General features: G+C 47.1%; 1 protein-coding gene across 1 annotated transcript in view; it reads left to right on the forward strand.

Annotated features, from left to right (window-relative positions):
- Positions 1-18,550, forward strand: part of MAL2 (mal, T cell differentiation protein 2) — a 113,853-nt gene that overhangs the window by 62,438 nt on the left and 32,865 nt on the right. The window contains exon 2 of the mRNA XM_077493270.1: positions 4,708-4,878. Within this exon, the coding sequence (XP_077349396.1) occupies positions 4,708-4,878 (171 nt within the window). The remainder of the gene's footprint in view (positions 1-4,707; positions 4,879-18,550) is intronic.

Raw genomic sequence — 18,550 nt, forward strand, 5'->3', positions numbered from 1 at the left:
CCAAAAGAAAGCTCTATCTGTCTCAAAATAAATGATAAAATTTTGTTTGGGTACAGTGTTGCATGACAGAGCAATTGTCATTCAAAGTGTGACAATGCTAAAAGCTGAATATTGGCCCGGGCAGGAAGGGGGGGGGGGGGAGTGCCCAGTAGTCATGTGGTTAATATTTGAATAAAAAATGTTTCAGAATGTGGATTTAAAGGAGAAGTCCAGCCAAAGCTCATTTGGCTGGGCTTCTCCTATGGATCACAGGAGTGCAATTCGTTTGGAATCCTGTGACCTGTTTTTAGCAGAGACAGAAATCTGGACTGAAATCTGCTCTCTGCTGACGTCACAGAAATCGGACACTAACACCCGTCTCTGCAAGCTGATAAGAGCTTGCGACGGCGCTCCCCGCCGCACCACAGCTCAGCGCTCCAGTGAGCGAGGAGGGAGCAGAGCAGAGAGCTGCTGATTGGCAGCAGCTCTCTGCTCGGGGAACTGTGAGAACCAAGCCATCGGCAGTGTTCAATGGCTCGGTTCTCAGTGTAGAGGCACAGGGGACTGATGCAGCATCAGACCGAGGTAAGTATGATACTGAAAAAAAATCTCTGCAGCTCCAAAAACCTGCTAAAATCTCTCTTTTAATAAATTGGTACAGAGACCCTAAACTGAGGCCACTGATCTAATGCTAGGCAAGCAACATGACAACTTCATACAGCACCAGGTTTGAGAAATGACACTGCCAATCCTACTTATCTGCTTCTAAACCATGTGTAAGCTCTGTATTGAAACTAAACTAGAGTTAATGACCTTCTGACAGAGTTAATGATTAGTGATTGACCACTGATGCCCTGAGCAATGCATCCCAAAAAGAAGGGGAAAAGGTCACATGCTCCCCCATATTGGAATACTGGGTATTGACAGGAGATCCAACAGAGCTGCAAGAAGCCTGGAGAAAACTGTAGTGAAAAGAATATTAATTGAGGGTTGTAGGGGTGACTGATATCTTGTAAATAAAAGAACACGATTAAGCTTCATATTTGCCAAGAATTTCTTAATCCTATTTTTCTATTTGTTATTGCGGTGTGGTCACTTCCTGATGACTCCAATTGTAATAGAAGGACCCATAACAAGCCCTTGTTTTATTCTCAACCAAAAGGTTCCTCCTGTGTACACTGGTTGTTGGTAATAAAAGTTGGAGTGATATATAGCCAACATTCCATAAGCATTTAGCCTTTCCAAAACATATTCATCAACCCTCATTCATCAACTCATATTCATCAACCCTCATTCATTAATCCATATTCATGAACCCTCATTCATTAATCCATATTCATGAACCCTCATTCATTAATCCATATTCATCAACCCTCATTCATTAATCCATATTCATCAACCCTCATTCATTAATCCATATTCATGAACCCTCATTCATTAATCCATATTCATGAACCCTCATTCATTAATCCATATTCATGAACCCTCATTCATTAATCCATATTCATCAACCCTCATTCATTAATCCATATTCATGAACCCTCATTCATTAATCCATATTCATGAACCCTCATTTCTTACTGACCACTTCTGGATACTTCAGAGTAAAACCAGCAGCAAAAATAAGGGACTGTAAGGGCTGCTTGGATATAGTCTAAAGGCCCGTACACACGGTCGGACTTTTTGACAACAAACATGCAAATTAGCTGTTTTGGAGCAACATCCGACTGTGTGTACGCTCCATCGGACAAACTTTTTCTGTTTTCATCGGACTTTTGTTGGCTCTGCGAACGGACAAACTTTTTGACAACAGAAGTCCGATGGAGCAAAGTCCTACCGTGTGTATGCAAAAGCATCGGACTTTTGTACAAGGTACAAACACGCATGCTCAGAACCATTGCAAACGATCAGACTACAATACAGAAGTTGACCAAAGGTGGCGCTGGAGTCATTGAACGTCCTCTTTTGAAGCGGCGTCAGTACGTTGTGACGTCACCACGTTCGTGTTTGTTGTCAAAAAGTCCGACCGTGTGTATGCAATACAAACTTGTGGACAACACACTTTGTACAAAAGTCCACGGAAAAGTTTGTACAAGTCCGACCGTGTGTATGGGGCTTTAAGCTCCCTGCAGCTCTAAAAACCTACTAAAACCTCCTGCATGTTGTAAAACTATAGGTAAAACAACATTGTGCTTAAAGCGGTAGTAAACCCGCAAATTTTTTTTTTTAAACCTGCAAAGCAAAAGACATAATGAGCTAGTATGCACCGCATACTAGCTCATTATGAAATACTTACCTTAGAACGAGGCCCCGACATCTGGCCCGATCCACGCCGAGGGAGCTGACATGCTCCCTCTGCGTTTCTTCCGGGTATCGCAGCTCCGGCGCTGTGAGTGGCCGGAGCCGCGATATCGTCACTCCCGCGCATGCGCACGGGAGATTTCATTCCGGCCGAGAATCCCCTGTGCGCATGCGCCGCTGCAGTCAGCGGCGCATACCGAGGGGAATATCTCCTAAACCGTACAGGTTTAGGAGATTTTTTTTTTTTTACCTACAGGTATGCCTTATTATAGGCTTTCCTGTAGGTAAAAGTTAAAAATTCGAGTATACAACCACTTTAAAGTATATTTTCCACCTACTTTAAATTTGTTGTCCCTATTCTATATTTAAAAATTGCAGCTTACCTTTTTTGGATGCTCTATTCTGGATCCTCCAGCAAGAAAAAATACAAGGTAGTTTTCCTTTGTAATGGCGGGCCCTGTCTGCCCATTCCATCACTGTGGGGGTGACTTTCAGTGTTTCCACCTCCATGCTTGAAGTTGGGGATGGTGTTCTTGGGGTCATAGGCAGTATTCCTCCTCCTTCAAACACGGCGATTTTAGTTGATGCCAAAGCGCTTGATTTTGTTCTAATCTGACCACAACACTTTCACCCAGTTCTCCTCTGAATCATTCAGAGGTTCATTAGCAAACTTCAGATGGGCCTGTACATGTGCTTTCTTGAGCAGGGAGACATTGCAGGTGCTGCAGGATTTCAGTCCTTCATGGCATAGTGTGTTACCAATTTCTTAGTAAATTTGGTCCCAGCTGCCTAGAGATCATTGACAAGATTCTCCTGTGTAGTTCTGGGCTGATTCCTCACCGTTCTCATGATCATTGAAATTCCACGAGGTGAGATCTTGCATGGAGCCCCAAACCGAGGGAGATGAAAAAATGATTTTGTGTTTCTTCCATTTATAAATATATCGCACCAACTATCGTTACCCTCTCACCAAGCTGCTTGGCAATGGTCTTGTAGCCCATTCCAGCCTTGTGTAGGTCTACAATCTTGTCTCTGGCATCCTTGGACAGCTCTTTAATTTTGGCCATGGTGGAGAGATTAAAATCTGATTAAACAGCGGTAAAACGCAGCTAAAACGATACCCATGCGGCTGTCCGTGCATGTGAAACTGTGGGCTCGTGCATTGCTGCATGCCGTGGGAGCGCAACCGCGGGTCCCGCAAGCTCGATGTCCACCAGTGACCCACGATTGCAGTACACAGAGGCAGAACGGGGATCTGCCTATGTAAATAAGGTGGATCCCCGTTCTGACAGGAGACATCAAGGAGATCTGCTGTTCCTTCCCAGTGATCGGGAACAGCGATCTCTTTGTTGTCCCTGGCAGCCCAGCCCCCACACAGTTATAACACACCCAGGGAACACAGTTCGCCCTAGTGTTAACCCCTTCCCTGCCAGTGTCATTTATACAGTGATCGGTGCATTATTGTAGCACTGATCAATGTAATAATTGGTCCCTAAAAAGTGTCACTTGGGGTCAGATTCATCTTCCACAATGTCGCAGTCCTGCTAAAAATCACAGAAAAAATAAAAAGGCCATAAAGCTTTCCCATAGTTTGTAGAAGTGATAACTTTTGCGCAAACCAATCACTGTAAAACGTATTGCTTTTTTTTTTTTTACCAAAAATATGTTGAAGAATATATATACTGATGAATACATTTTTTTTTGGGGACATGTAGTATAGCAGAAAGTAAAAAATATATATTTTTTTTCAAAATTGGCAGTCTTTTTTTTTTGTTTATAGCGCAAAAAATAAAACCACAGAGGTGATCAAATACCACCAAAAGAAAGCTCTACAACGTTGCAATTTGTCATTAATTTGTCATTAAAGTGGTGTTGCCACCAAAAAATTAAAAGCTGCTTAAAATTCTTAAAAAAAATAAAAAAATAATTGGCAAAAATTTTTTTTTTTACTCACCTCTAAATACCTGTTGCTAGGGGGTCCCTCGTAGTCTGCCTTCTTCATTGCCCGGGCTGGTGACATCACTTCCCCTCGCGCCGCACATTCACCTGGGACCTGTCACGTGTCCCAGGTGACTGTACGGCGTATCACGGCCCCCTGCGCCGCTCGCGCATGCGCAGTGGGTGCCCGGCTGTGAAGCCACAGCCAGGTGCCCACAGTATGCATGACGGCGCCGCGAGCGGAGCAGGGAACGAGGGGGGGGGGCTTCGTTCCCCCGCTTCGCTGGACCCTGTGGCAGGTAAGTGTTCGATTATTAAAAGCCAGCAGCTGCAGTATTTGTAGCTGCTGACTTTTAATTTTTTTTTTTTTTAAGGGGGTAAAACCTTCCAGGGCTGAAGTGGTTAAAATTCCTAAGAAAAAAAACAATTAGAATAATGTGTTTACTGTATTTATCACATTACTAAATTATGAAATACGTTCTTTTGCAGATTTTTGGAGGTCTTGTCTGGATTCTGGTGGCAGCATCGAATGTACCAGTGCCGATTATACAAGGATGGGTCATGTTTGTATCAGTAACAGCATTTTTCTTCTCTCTTGTCTACCTGTGTGTGTTCCTTTGCGGCATGGTCAACATGATCCAAACCAACTGGAACTTTGTGGTAAGAGTCATTCTTCTTATCTATATTAGTGTTTACAGTGATAATGGATAACACCAAAGAATAAGTGAAATGATACCAGATAGAGGACCTGCAGCTCAGTTTCAGGGTCTTGGCAATCTCCTTATAAGCTAGGCTATCTTTATGTAGAGCAACAATTCTTTTTTTTTTTTCAGATCTGCAGAGAGTTCTTTGCTATGAGGTGCCATGTTGAACTTCAAGTGACCAATATGAGAGAGTGAGAGCGATAACACCAAAGTTAACACACCTGCTTCCCATTCACAGCTGAGGCCTTGTAACACTAACGAGTCACATGACACCGGGGAGGGAAAATGGCTAATTGGGCCCAATTTGGACATTTTCACTTAGGGGTGTACTCAATTTTGTTGCCAGCGGTTTAGACATTAATGGCTGTGTGTTGAGTTATTTTGAGGGGACAGAAAATTTACATTGTTATAGAAGCTGTACACTCACTACTTTACATTGTAGCAAAGTGTCATTCTGCGTGTGTGTGTGTGTGTATGTGTGTGTGTATGTGTGTGTATGTATATATATATATATATATATATACACACACACACACACACACACACACACACACACACACACACACACACACACACACACACACACACACACACACTATCTCACTAAAGTGAGTACACCCCTCACATTTTTGTAAATATTTTATTATATCTTTTCATGTGACAACACTGAAGAAATTACACTTTGCTACAATGTAAAGTAGTGAGTGTACAGCTTGTATAACAGTGTAAATTTGCTGTGCCCTCAAAATAACTCCACACACAGCCATTAATATCTAAACCTCTGGCAACAAAAGTGAGTACACCCACAAGTGAAAATGTCCAAGTTGGGCCCAAAGTGTCAATATTTTGTGTGGCCACCATTATTTTCCAGCACCGCCTTAACCCTCTTGGGCATAGAGTTCACTAGAGCTTCAAAGGTTGCCACTGGAGTCCTCTTACACTCCTCCATGATGACATCACAGAGCTGGTGGATATTAGAGACCTTGCGCTCCTCCACCTTCCGTTTGAGGATGCCCCACAGATGCTTATGTAGCGGCCATAACCCGTTGCAGGGCGGCCTTGACTTAATGGGCTTACCGGTTACCTTCTCCTGGCCTGCTCCTCTGCGTCTAGGGGTTCCCAGGGTTGATACCCAATGACTTGTACACTGACACAGATAAAGTCCTTTCAAAAAGGTTTATTTTGCAGTAGAACTTTCAAAAACACAGTCTCTTAGGGAACAGAGGGCACGGGTGAAGAACTCAGGCACCTTGAACTGCAGGTTTAGCAAAGTCCTATTTCCACCCTGAGAGTAGCCACTCGCAGCTGGGTACTTCAGGGCTGAACAGATGTCTAGCCAGAGATCATGGCAGTCAGCACGTTGACTCAAAACTTGAACAATCAACTGAGGGTATACAGGAACCTTTTTCCAACCGTACCTGGAACGTTTCCCGCTTCCTTTATGGTACTAGAAAATTGTGAATTTGTCAATGTCCTTCCCAACTCAGTAACCAGGCACTTCTCAGGATGCCACTTGCCGGCCCTCCTCCAAAGAGTTTCCCCCCGGTCACTTCCATGAGCTGTGGTGTCCCTCCAAGCTGAGGGCACACCCGGACACTTTGAATCCTCCCTCAGTTACTGCGCCTCAGTCCAGCAGGTTCCGAGACTCTGGAACAGACGGATCCCTACCCCAGACCCAACAGGTCTATCAGGGGCAACTGACAGGAACATGTTGCGGGATGTCGAACACCCCGTGACCAGGACCCCTCACGGGGCTACCCCGGTCCTGGAACCAGACTAGACCACACGGGTCTCACGAACAACTCCGGAAACCTTGAACACGTGACCCACACCCAGGGCCGTTTTTAAGGCAGGTCAAAAGGGGCAGCTGCCCTGGGCGCTGTCATTGTTGTGGGGCCCAAAGTGGCTGCCCCATACTTGCCAACTAACCTGGTTTAAATGCCCTCGTCCCCTGAGGTTTTAGTCCTGTGCTGTGTCCCAATATCTCAGTGTGAAGTGCTGCAATTAATGCTTCCCAGCTCTGCCTTATTGTTATGTAAATAGTGGCAGCATTCATATGTAAATAGGGAATATCATGCCCCCCTGAGGTCATATCCACAGTAATCTCTAGCAACCAATCAACAAGCAGAAATCCTGTGCTGTAACCTCTAGCAACTAATTAGTGAGCTGTAATGATACACTGTAACCTCTGGCAACCAATTGCAATAGCTGCCTCTGATTCAGTAAACAGATTTTGAGTCTAGCTGCTAGCTGGGGACCCAAGAAAAGTTTTGCCCAGGGTCCAATCAATATTAAAGACGGCCCTGCCCACGCCTGTTTAAGTACCCCCTCCCAGACTCTTCAGCGGGCCCCAGCACTCCCGCTGATTGGCTCCGAGAGGGCCGATACCAAAACATTCAACCAGACTTGGTTCTGGCCTGTCATGTGCACCTCACCGTTCACATGACCAGGCAGAACTTTTAAACATAGCCTGGCCACACTGGTGTTAGGCCTACCTACAATAATTAACCCTCAGAACCTTTATTGTCCTGAGGCCAAAAACTACATTTACAATGCGTGTGACATTTGATCCCAAATGTCATCCGCTACACTTAATAGGGTTTAGATCTGGAGACATGCGTGGCCAGTCCATCACCATCCCTCAGCTTCTATAGCAAGGCAGTGGCTGTCTGGAAGGTGTGTCTTGGGTCAATATCCTGTTGGAATAGGGAGGGGATCATGCTCTGCTTCAGTATGTCACATTACATGTTGGCATTCATGGTTCCCTCAATGAACTTTAGCTCCCCAGTTCCGGCAGCACTCATGTAGCCCCAGACCATGACACTCCCACCACCATGCTTGACTGTAGGTAAGACACACTTGTCTTTGTACTCCCCACCTTGTTGCTGCCACACACGCTTGACACCATCTGAACCAAATAAGTTTATCTTGGTCTCATCGGACCACAGGACATGGTTCCAGTAATCCATATCCTTAGTTTGCTTGTCTTTAGCAAACAGTTTGTGGGCTTTCTAGTACATCATCTTTAAAAGAGGCTTCCTTCTGGGACGACAGCCATGCAGACCGATTTGATGCAGCATGTGGCATATGGTCTGAGTACTGACAGGCTTATCCCCCACCCCTTCAAACTCTGCAGCAATGCTGGCAGCACCCATACGTCTTTTTCCCAAAGTCAACCTCTGGATATGACGCTGAGCACCTGCACTCAACTTCTTTGGTCGTGCAGGTGGAATGTGCTGTACCTCAATGGCAGGTTCCAAAACGCCATTTCTTTTCACAGAAGGCCATTCTGGCTCTCTACCGGCATGTGGAAGGCAATGTTTTGGCCTTGTTGGACAGGGAGTTCAACAGTAAGATGCATATTACTGTTGACTCATGGTCCAGCAGGCATGGGCAGGGACATTAACTTTCCTTCACGGCGCACTGGGTAACTCTGATGGCAGCTGGGAAGGATGCAGGGCAGGGTTCAGTGTTGTTGGCGCTTGTTCTGCCACCACACCTCCAAAATGCTAGTGGTAATTCTGCCACAGCTCTCTCCTCCACCCCCTCCTCTTCTTCTTCCTCCTCTGTGGCCTCTTCTGAATATTTGTCCTCTGAACCAGCAGTGCTCCATAAGCATTCAAGGGGATATGCAAGCAGGCAGGCTAAAAGATGCATTGCAGTGCTTGAGTTGGTCTGCCTAGGGGACAGAAGCCAAACTGGAGCAGAGATTCTGTCTGACTCTGGGCAGACTCAGAGGTGGTTGAAGCCATGCCAGCTTCAGCCAGGAATGGTTGTATGCGACAATGGCACCAACCTTCTCTCCTCCCTCTACATCTCACTCATGTTCCATGTTTGGTACACGTTCTGAATTTTGGTGGTGCAGCGAACCGCAGGTACCCAGGCTTACAGGATCTCCTTAAGGCAGGCCAGAAAAGTCTGTGGTAATTTCTGCCAGTCATACAATGCCAGTGCTTGGCTTGGTCACATTCAAAGGGAATGCAACCTGCCCACCAACCGCCTCCTTTGCGACATGCTCACCAGGTGGAACTCAACTTTGTCAATGCTGCAGCAGCTGCACACACAGCAGAGTGCCATCAATGAGTACCTGTGTGAGTATGGCACCAGGACAGCGTCAGGGGAGCTTGGCTTCTTTTCACCACGCCAGTGGCTACCGATTAAGGATGCATGCACTGTCCTGTCACCATTTGAGGAGGGCACAAGGATGGTGAGTAACGACAATGCATGCATCAGTGACACTGCCCCTCTAGGCTTCCTGCTGGAGCACACGCTTTGTGGAATCATGGACAGGGCACTTGAGGCAGAACAGCGGAAGAAAGAGGAGGACTTCCTTACCTCTCAAGGCCCCCTTTATCCAGATAGCATTCCTGCAGGCCCGCCGAACACACAGGAACAAGAGGAGGAGGAGGAGGAGGAGGAGGAGGAGGAGGATTGTGTCAGCATGGATGTAGAGGATAACACTCAGCAGCAGTCTTCAAGGGATGGTTTTCAGTTCCCAGAAACCCAAGGAGTTGTACGTGGCTGCATGGCCTCCCTGAGTCTACAAAGCCTGCAAAAGGACCCTAGGATTTGTGGTATCAGGGAGAGGGATCATAACTGTCTGGCAGCCATTCTTTATCCACGTCACAAGGATAATTTTGCAGAACTCATCCTGCCTTCGCAGAGGGAGCAGAGGATGAAATATCTTCAGGAGGCATTGAAGAAAAGTTTGTGCAATGCATTTCCAGACCCTAGGAGGTTACAATTTCCTGGTGCTGGACAACGTGTTGCTGAAGCTTCGTTCAGTCAGAGGAAGAGCGGTGGAGAAGGTGGCCGGCTGACCAATGTCTTTAAACAATTTTTCAGTCCTCAGCGCCAAGATCTGATCGGTTCAAGCAACCCATCACCAGCGTCTGCATTACATGGTGCAAGAATATCTAGGGGCAAGAGCAGACTTGGAGACCTTTCCAACAGAGCATCCATTGGGTTACTGGGTCTTGAGGATGGCCCACTGGCCAGAACTAGCTCAATATTCAATTGAGCTACTGGCCTGTCCTGCATCAAGCGTGCTTTCTGAATGCCCATTCAGTGCTGCTGGAGGGTTTGTAACATTTCCGCAAACACCATTGATAGGCTTACATTCATAAAAATGTCTTGGACTGATTATCCTAGAAGAGTGACTATTCTATTCCTCCTCAATCTTGATGATGCTAGCTTCCAACAATATTTTTGGTTTAGGGCACCACCACCACTACCCAAGGGCCATTTTTTCTGCACCTGTTTAACAGGGGCATGCAATTACAATTTTTGATCTAATATTTCACAGCAGGGCCCGTTCCTGCGCCCACCAAGAGTAACTGTGAGGGCTTACAGTGTTCTGGTACCACCAACACCTAAGGCCCAATTTTCTGCAGAGTATATAGGGCAGGCCATATAGTATACAGTGTATATACTTTTTAAATTTGGGTGCGGTGCGGGGTTCCATAATATCCATACCAGACCCAAAGGGCCTGGTAATGGAGTGGGGAATCAATGCAATTTTTTTCAATGATTTTCATCTATATTGCTGGGAACCGACAATACATGTCAGGTGGAGACTCAGCTCCTTGCACAGATGGAAAGGTCTGCAAGGGACAGTGATAATAATGGGGGATTTTAGCTACCCGAAAAATGACTGGAGTAATGGCACTGCTGGGACAGTTAAAGGACAAAAATTTATAAACCTATTACAAGACAATTTTATGGTCAAGTTTATTGAGACTCCGACTAGGAATAACACTCTGCTGGACCAGGTGATGTCAAACCATGCCAAGCTTATTATCAATATTCATATAAAAGAACATCTGGGTAGCAGTGACCATAACATGATTTCATTTGATGTTGGCTGTAAGCAACAAACACATACAGGAAAGTTAAAGTGTTTTTATGAGAGCTAATTTTACAAGGATGAGGGCTGCTCTCCAAGAGACTGAGAGGAAATATTGGCATCAATGGACACAGAACAGAAAATGGGAATTCTTCAAAAAGACTGTATGTGAACCCACTGCAAAGTATATTCCCATGAGCAATAAGTTTAAAAGGCTAAAAATAAAACCTAGGTGGCTCACGGTCAAAGTTAAAATGGTTATAAATAATAAAAAAAAGAACTTTTAAAACAAATAAAAATGAAGGAACACTATCATCGTTTAAATACTACAAAGAATATAAAAGGATATTTAAAAAGGAAATCAAGGATGCAAAAATTCAAAACAAATGGCAGATTGCAAAAGACAGTAGGCCAAACCCCCAAAATGTGTTCAAATATATTAATAGTAAAAAGTCAGGTGTGAGCATGTAGGCCCCTTAAAAAATAATCTAGAGTGAGTGACTAGGGACAAAGAGAAGGCAAATTTTTTTTTAAAAACTTTCTTCCGCTCTGTGTCTACAAAAGGAGCATAGGGGAGCTCATGTCCATAATTGGAATGGTATTGATACAGCCCCAAATGATCCACAATGGCTCAAATGTAATATGGTCCAGAAATAATTTGACAGAATAAAAGGTGGATAAAGCACCTGGACCAGATGGCTTCCACCTACGGAACCTAAAAGAATTCAGCTCTGTCATTTCAAAGCCATTGTTTCTAATTTTTAGGAACTCGTTAATGACTGGAATGGTACTATTGGATTGGCATAAGGCCAATGTGATGCCCATATTTAAAAATGGATTAAAGTCTTTACCAAGTAACTATAGACCTGTTTAACTTCTATAGTCAGGAAGATAATGGAGAGTTTAAAGAGGAAGTAAACCCTTCCAAACAACTTGGACCTATAGGTAAGCCTAGATTGAGGCTTACCTGTAGGTCCAAGCAATATCTCCTAAACCTATATGGTTTAGGAGATATTTGCCCGAAAATGGGCACCGCTGTCTACGGCGCATGCGCCGTAGACAGCGGCGCGCAGGCGCACTAAATGCGGCAAATCCAAGAATGGATTTGCCAAATTTGTCGACTCCCGTGCGCATGCGCGGGAGTGACGTCATCGCGGCTTCGCCGTATGACAGCGGCGGAGCTGCGAGGCGCGACTCCCGTGCGCATGCGCGGGAGTGACGTCATCGCGGTTGCGCCGCTGTGATTCGTCAGAGCTGCGAGACGCCACAAGCAACATGGATGCGGCGGACTACAGGGGACAGCGGCGACTTCGCTGGCTCCTGTGTCAGGTAAGTGACACATAATGAGCTACTATGCGATGCATAGTAGTCCATTATGCTTTACCTTTGCAGGGAAAAAAAGAGGAAGTAAACCCATCAGGGTTTACTTCCTCTTTAATAAAAGACCACATGCATGAGTTGTTGCTGGAAAAAAAGATTTTAAGCAACAGACAGCGTGGATTCATGAAAGACAGAATGTATCAAACAAACCCGATTTCTTTTTATGAGGTGGTAAGTAAAACCTTGGACAGAGGGGTGGCTATGGTCATGGTATACTTGGATTTTGCAAAAGCATTTGACACAGTTGACTAATGTGTAAGGTAAAGTCTACAGGCTTGGAAAGATCAATTTGTAAATTAACCACTTCCCGACCAGCGCACGACGATGTACGTCGACAGAATGGCACGGGCAGGCATATTGGCGTACAGGTACGTCCAATATTCAATGCCGCCCTGCCATCGGGAGCGCGCTGCCGGCGGCGCGCTCCCGCGCTGGTCGGGACCCCCGTGAGTCCGGTCGCGGGACCCGCGGACTCGATCGCCGCGGGCATCCCCGCGATCGTCTCACGGAGCGGCCGAATGGAGGAAATGCTGTGTAAACAACATTTTTCCATTCTGCCTAGCAACTAGTGACGCTGATCTCTGCTCCATGTGATTGGAGCAGCGATCAGTGTTCACTAAATGAAAGCCCAACCCCCCCACAGTTAGTAACACACCCCTAGGAACACTTAACCCCTACACTGCCACCCACTGGTTAACCCTTTCACTGCCAGTGTCATTTACACAGGAATCACTGCATTTATATAGCAGTGATTACTGTATAAATGACAATAGTCCCAAAAATGTGTCAAAAATGTCCGATGGGTCCCCCACAATGTCGCAGTCACAATAAAAATCGCTGATCGCCGCTATTACTAGTAAAAAAAAAAATAATAAAAAATTATTAATAAAAATGCTATAAAACTATCCCTATTTTGTAAACGCTATAACTTTTGCGCAAACCAATCAATAATCGCTTATTGCGATTTTTTTTTTAACCAAAAATATGTAGAAGAATACGTATCGGCCTAAACTGAGGGAAAAAAATGTTTTTTTATATATTTTTGGGGGATATTTATTATAACAAAAAGTAAAAAATGCGTTTTTTTCAAAATTGTCGCTCTTTTTTTGGTTATAGCGCAAAAAATAAAAACCGCAGGGGTGATCAAATACCACCAAAAGAAAGCTCTATTTGTGGGAAAAAAAGGACGTCAATTTTGTTTGGGAGCCACGTCGCACGACCGCGCAATTGTCAGTTAAAGCGACGCAGTGCCGAATCTCAAAAAGGGGTCTGGTCTTTGACCAGCAAATTGGTCCGGTCTGCAAGTGGTTAATAGAAAACTGGCTAAATAACCAAATTCAGAGATAGGGATGAGCTTCGTGTTCGAGTCGAACGCATGTTCGACTCGAACATCGGTCGTTCGTGCGTTCGCCGAATTCCGAACGTTTGGGCCGTTCGCGGCAAAATTCGTGTGGCCCACAATGCACTGCGATGGCGCAATGCATTGCTGTCTCACGATTGGCCAAGCATGCACTGTGACCCCGCATGCTTGGCCAATCGCAGCGCCAGTAGCGGGAAGAGCAATGGTTGGTCACAGGCATCCTGCCTGTGGCCAATCATAGCTCAGACAGTGTAGTGCACGCCCCACACTATATAAAGCTGCCTTTCAGGCGGCCTCGTGTAGTGTTTGTTAGCATCTGAAGCAGTGGGTGTTCTGTGTACCTTCAACACAGTTACACACCAATCGTTTTTGGCTGATTTACTATTTTGCTCTTGTGTAGTGGTTACTGTCTGTGCCCTGACCGCAGTATACACCACTATATTCACCTCACCTATATAGCTAGTGATCTAGCTTTAATAATAGAGCTTGCAGTCAGTAGTGTTAGTGCGTGCTGTCTGCGTGCTCTGTACCCAGTACATACCACTATATACACCTACATAGCTGTTCTCTATTTGAGCCCGATTGTCATTTGCTGGAGTTATTGGAAGTTGTGTGTGCCTCCAGCACAGCACAGTATACAGCTGTATATGCCCCTTTAACTCTGCTGTTTTCTTGTTATTGTCTGCGTGCCCTGACCGCAGTATACACCGTGATATTCACCTCACCTATATAGCTAGTGGTCCATCTTTAACAATAGAGCTTGCAGTCAGCAGTGTCACTCAGGAGATAGTGCGTGCTGTGTGCCTGCTCTGTACCCAGTACATACCGCTATTATCCACCTACATAGCTGTTCTCTATTTGGGCCCGATTGACATCTGCTGGAGTTATTGGAAGTTGTGTGTGCCTCCAGCACAGCACAGTATACAGCTGTATATACCCCTTTAACTCTGCTGTTTTCTTGTTATTGTCTGCGTGCCCTGACCGCAGTATACACCGTGATATTCACCTCACCTATATAGCTAGTGGTCCATCTTTAACAATAGAGCTTGCAGTCAGCAGTGTCACTCAGGAGATAGTGCGTGCTGTGTGCCTGCTCTGTACCCAGTACATACCGCTATTATCCACCTACATAGCTGTTCTGTATTTGGGCCCGATTGGCATCTGCTGGAGTTATTGGAAGTTGTGTGTGCTTCCAGCACAGCACAGTATACATCTGTATATACCCCTTTAACTCTGCTGTTCTATAAAAAAGGCATCTGCAGGAGTTAGTGGGTGTTGTGTGCCTCCAGCACAATATAAACTACCCAACTACTGTTTTACCCAACTCCCTTCAGGCCATTACCATGTCTGGAAGGCCAGCAAGGAGAGGCAGACAGACGCGAGCCGATAAAAGAGGGCAAGCAGGCTCTGTGTCTAGAGACAACAGTGCTGGTCGGGGACGCGGTGCATTGTCATCAGCACGTGGCCATGGGACATGCTTGTCCTTCTTTTCTGCAGCTGGACATGTTGAACCGCAACATGCCAACGACTTGGTAGAGTGGATGACCAAGCCCTCTTCATCCTCCTCATCCTCTCTCACCCAGTCTCAGGGTAGTAGAAAAGCAGCTGCCAACACATCGTCGTCCCTCCTCTCAATGTCATCATCAGTGACTCCTTCCCTAGACCCACCACGTCCTCCTGAGGAGTCTCCTGAACTCTTTGAGCACAGTGTTGGGTACATGCTCCAGGAGGATGCCCAGTGTTTGGTGGGCTCTGATGATGACACTCAGCTAGAGGAAGGCAGTAGCGTGAGCACAGAGAGAGGGGATGCTCAAGAAGGACAGCAATCTGGCAGTAATGTTCCACAAGCTGCAGCATACTGCCAGGTTTGCTACAGCGATGAAGAGGGAGGGGATGATGAGGGCACTGACTCCACGTGGGTGCCTGGAAGGAGGGAGGAGGAGGAGGAGGAGGAGGAGGAGGAGGAGGAGGCACATGTCCAACGAGGCAGGATGCCCTCCGGGGGCCAGCTTAGGGGCAGCACACCGACTGAATCACACCGCAGAGCTCCACCTGCGCAGAGCGCTTCCTCTGCGCAGAGCGCTTCCTCTGCGCAGAGCGCTTCCTCTGCGCGTTATTCTAAAAGTTCTTTGGTGTGGGCCTTTTTTGAGACGAGTGCATCAGATCGCACCGCTGCTATTTGCAACATATGTCTCAAGCGTATCTCACGTGGCCAAAACATCAGCCGCTTGGGCACCACATGCTTGACCAGACATATGTTGACCTGCCATGCAGCTCGTTGGCAAGCATACCTCAAAGACCCACACCAAAGAACAAAGCGGACCTCTCCTTGCTCCTCATCAGCTGGCATCTCCAACCCCACTAGACCTTCAGTCCTCTCTGAAACCTGCTCTGAGAGGAATGAAGGTGTAGAATTAGGTGTGTCACAGCCAAGTGCTTCCGGGAACTCTGCTAGTGGTACATCCACGTTCGATTATAGCAGACAAATGTCCCTGCCCCAGCTGCTGGACCGGCGGAAGAAATTTACTCCCAGCCATCCACATGCCCAGCGGTTGAATGCTAGCTTGGCTAAATTGCTAGCACTTCAACTGCTGCCTTTTCAGTTGGTAGATTCGGCCCCCTTCCGTGAGTTTGTACAATGTGCGGTTCCTCAGTGGCAGGTCCCCAAACGCCACTTTTTCTCACGGAAGGCAATTCCGGCTCTCTACCGGCATGTGGAAGGCAATGTCCTTGCCTCGCTGGACAGGGCGGTCAGCGGTAAGGTGCATATTACCGCTGACTCATGGTCCAGCAGGCATGGACAGGGACGTTACCTGTCTTTCACGGCCCATTGGGTCACTCTTCTGGCTGCTGGGAAGGATGCAGGACAAGGTGCAGTAGTATTGGAGGTTGTTCCGCCACCACGCCTCCAAAATGCTACTATTGGTTGTGACACACCTCTCTCCTCCACCCCCTCCTCTTCTTCTTCCTCCACGGCCTCTTCCAGTGCTCTGTCCTCAGAACCAGCGGTGCTCCGTAGGCGTTGCAGGGGCTACGCAAGTACGCAGGCAAAACGATGCCATGCCGTGCTTGCGCTGGTTTGTTTGGGGGACAGGAGCCACACTGGGGCGGATGTTTTGTCAGCTCTGCAGGGGCAGGCCGAGAGGTGGTTGACGCCACGCCAGCTTAAGCCAGGAATGGTGGTTTGCGACAATGGCACCAACCTCCTCTCCGCCCTCCGACAGGGACAACTGACCCATGTGCCCTGTGTAGCTCACGTCCTTAACCTGGTGGTGCAGCGGTTCTTGGGCAGGTACCCCGGCTTACAGGATGTCCTGAAACAGGCCAGGAGAGTCTGTGTGCATTTCCGCCGATCATTTAATGCCTGTGCTCGGCTGGCTGAGCTCCAAAAGGAGTTGAACCTGCCCAAGAACCGCCTTATATGTGACATGCCCACCAGATGGAACTCAACATTGGCCATGCTGCAGTGGCTGCACACGCAGCAGAGGGCCATCAATGAGTACCTGTGCGACTACGGCACCAGGACAGGGTCAGGAGAGCTTGGTTTTTTCTCACCACGCCAGTGGGGCATGATCAGGGATGCATGCACTGTCCTGTCACCGTTTGAGGAGGCCACAAGGATGGTGAGCAGTGACAGTGCATGCATCAGTGACACTATACCTCTTGTCCACCTCTTGGAGCATACGCTGCGTGGAATAATGGACAGGGCACTTGAGGCAGAACAGAGGCAGGAAGAGGAGGACTTCCTTGCCTCTCAAGGCCCCCTTTATCCAGACAGTGTTCCTGCTGTGCCACCCATCACACAGGAAGAGGGTGAGGAGGAGGAAGAGGAGGAGGAGGATGATTGTGTCAGCATGGAGGTGGAGGCTGGCACTCAGCATCAGCAGCAGCAGTCTTATAGGGATGATTTACAGTCCCAAGAAACACGTGGACTTGTACGTGGCTGGGAGGAGGTAGCTGCGGATCATGTTGTCCTTAGTGACCCAGAGGACTCCGGACCGAATGCCTCAGCTAACCTACGCTGCATGGCCTCCCTGATCCTGCAAAGCCTGCGGAAGGATCCTCGTATTCTTCGGATCAAGGAGAGGGACCATTACTGGCTGGCCACTCTCCTTGATCCACGGTACAAGGGTAAGGTTGCCGACCTTATCTTGCCATCGCAGAGGGAGCAGAGGATGAGACATCTCCGGGAGGCCTTGCAGAAAGCTCTGTGCAACGCGTTCCCAGAGACTGGGAGGTCACAAACTCCTGGTCCTGGACAACGTGTTGCTGAGGCATCAGTCAGAAGGAGCGGTGGAGAAGGTGGCCGTCTGACTGATGCGTTCAGACAATTTTTTAGTCCGCAGCCCCAAGGTATGATTGGTTCCAGCACCCATCGCCAGCGTCTAATTTACATGGTGCAGGAATACCTAGGGGCAAGGTCAGACTTGGACACCTTTCCCACTGAAAATCCTCTGGCTTACTGGGTCTTGAGGATGGATCACTGGCCAGAGCTTGCACAGTATGCAATTGAGCTCCTGGCCTGTCCTGCATCCAGCGTTCTTTCGGAACGCACCTTCAGTGCTGCTGGTGGCTTCGTTACCGATCACAGGGTGCGCCTGTCCACCGAATCAGTTGATCGACTGACCTTCATCAAGATGAATCAGTCTTGGATCACCCACAGCTACCAAGCACCTGAAGCTGATGTAACCGAATAATTTTTTTTGAAATACCACATCCCTTCAAGACTGCCTATGCTGATGCTGAGTGACTGTCCTGTTATGTTGATTGTCTATCCTCTTCCTCCTCCGCTGATATGTTGGAAGAACATTTTTGGTTCTGGGTGATGCCAGCAGCCCAATTTTTCTGCCCCTGTTTAACAGGGGTGTTTAAGTACAATTTTTGATGCAATGCTTTGCAGCAGGGCTAATTCCTGCAAAAAAACTAGAGTGTATGGCAGAGGTTGCAGTGTGATGGCACCAGTGCCTAAGGCCCAATTTTTCTGCCCCTGTTTAACAGGGGCGTTTAAGTACAATTTTTGATGCAATGCTTTGCAGCAGGGCT

This window comes from Lithobates pipiens, unplaced genomic scaffold (assembly GCF_037356315.1).
Source record: "Lithobates pipiens isolate NorthernLeopardFrog02 unplaced genomic scaffold, aLitPip1_a1.2 Scaffold_19, whole genome shotgun sequence".
Classification (NCBI taxonomy): domain Eukaryota; kingdom Metazoa; phylum Chordata; class Amphibia; order Anura; family Ranidae; genus Lithobates; species Lithobates pipiens.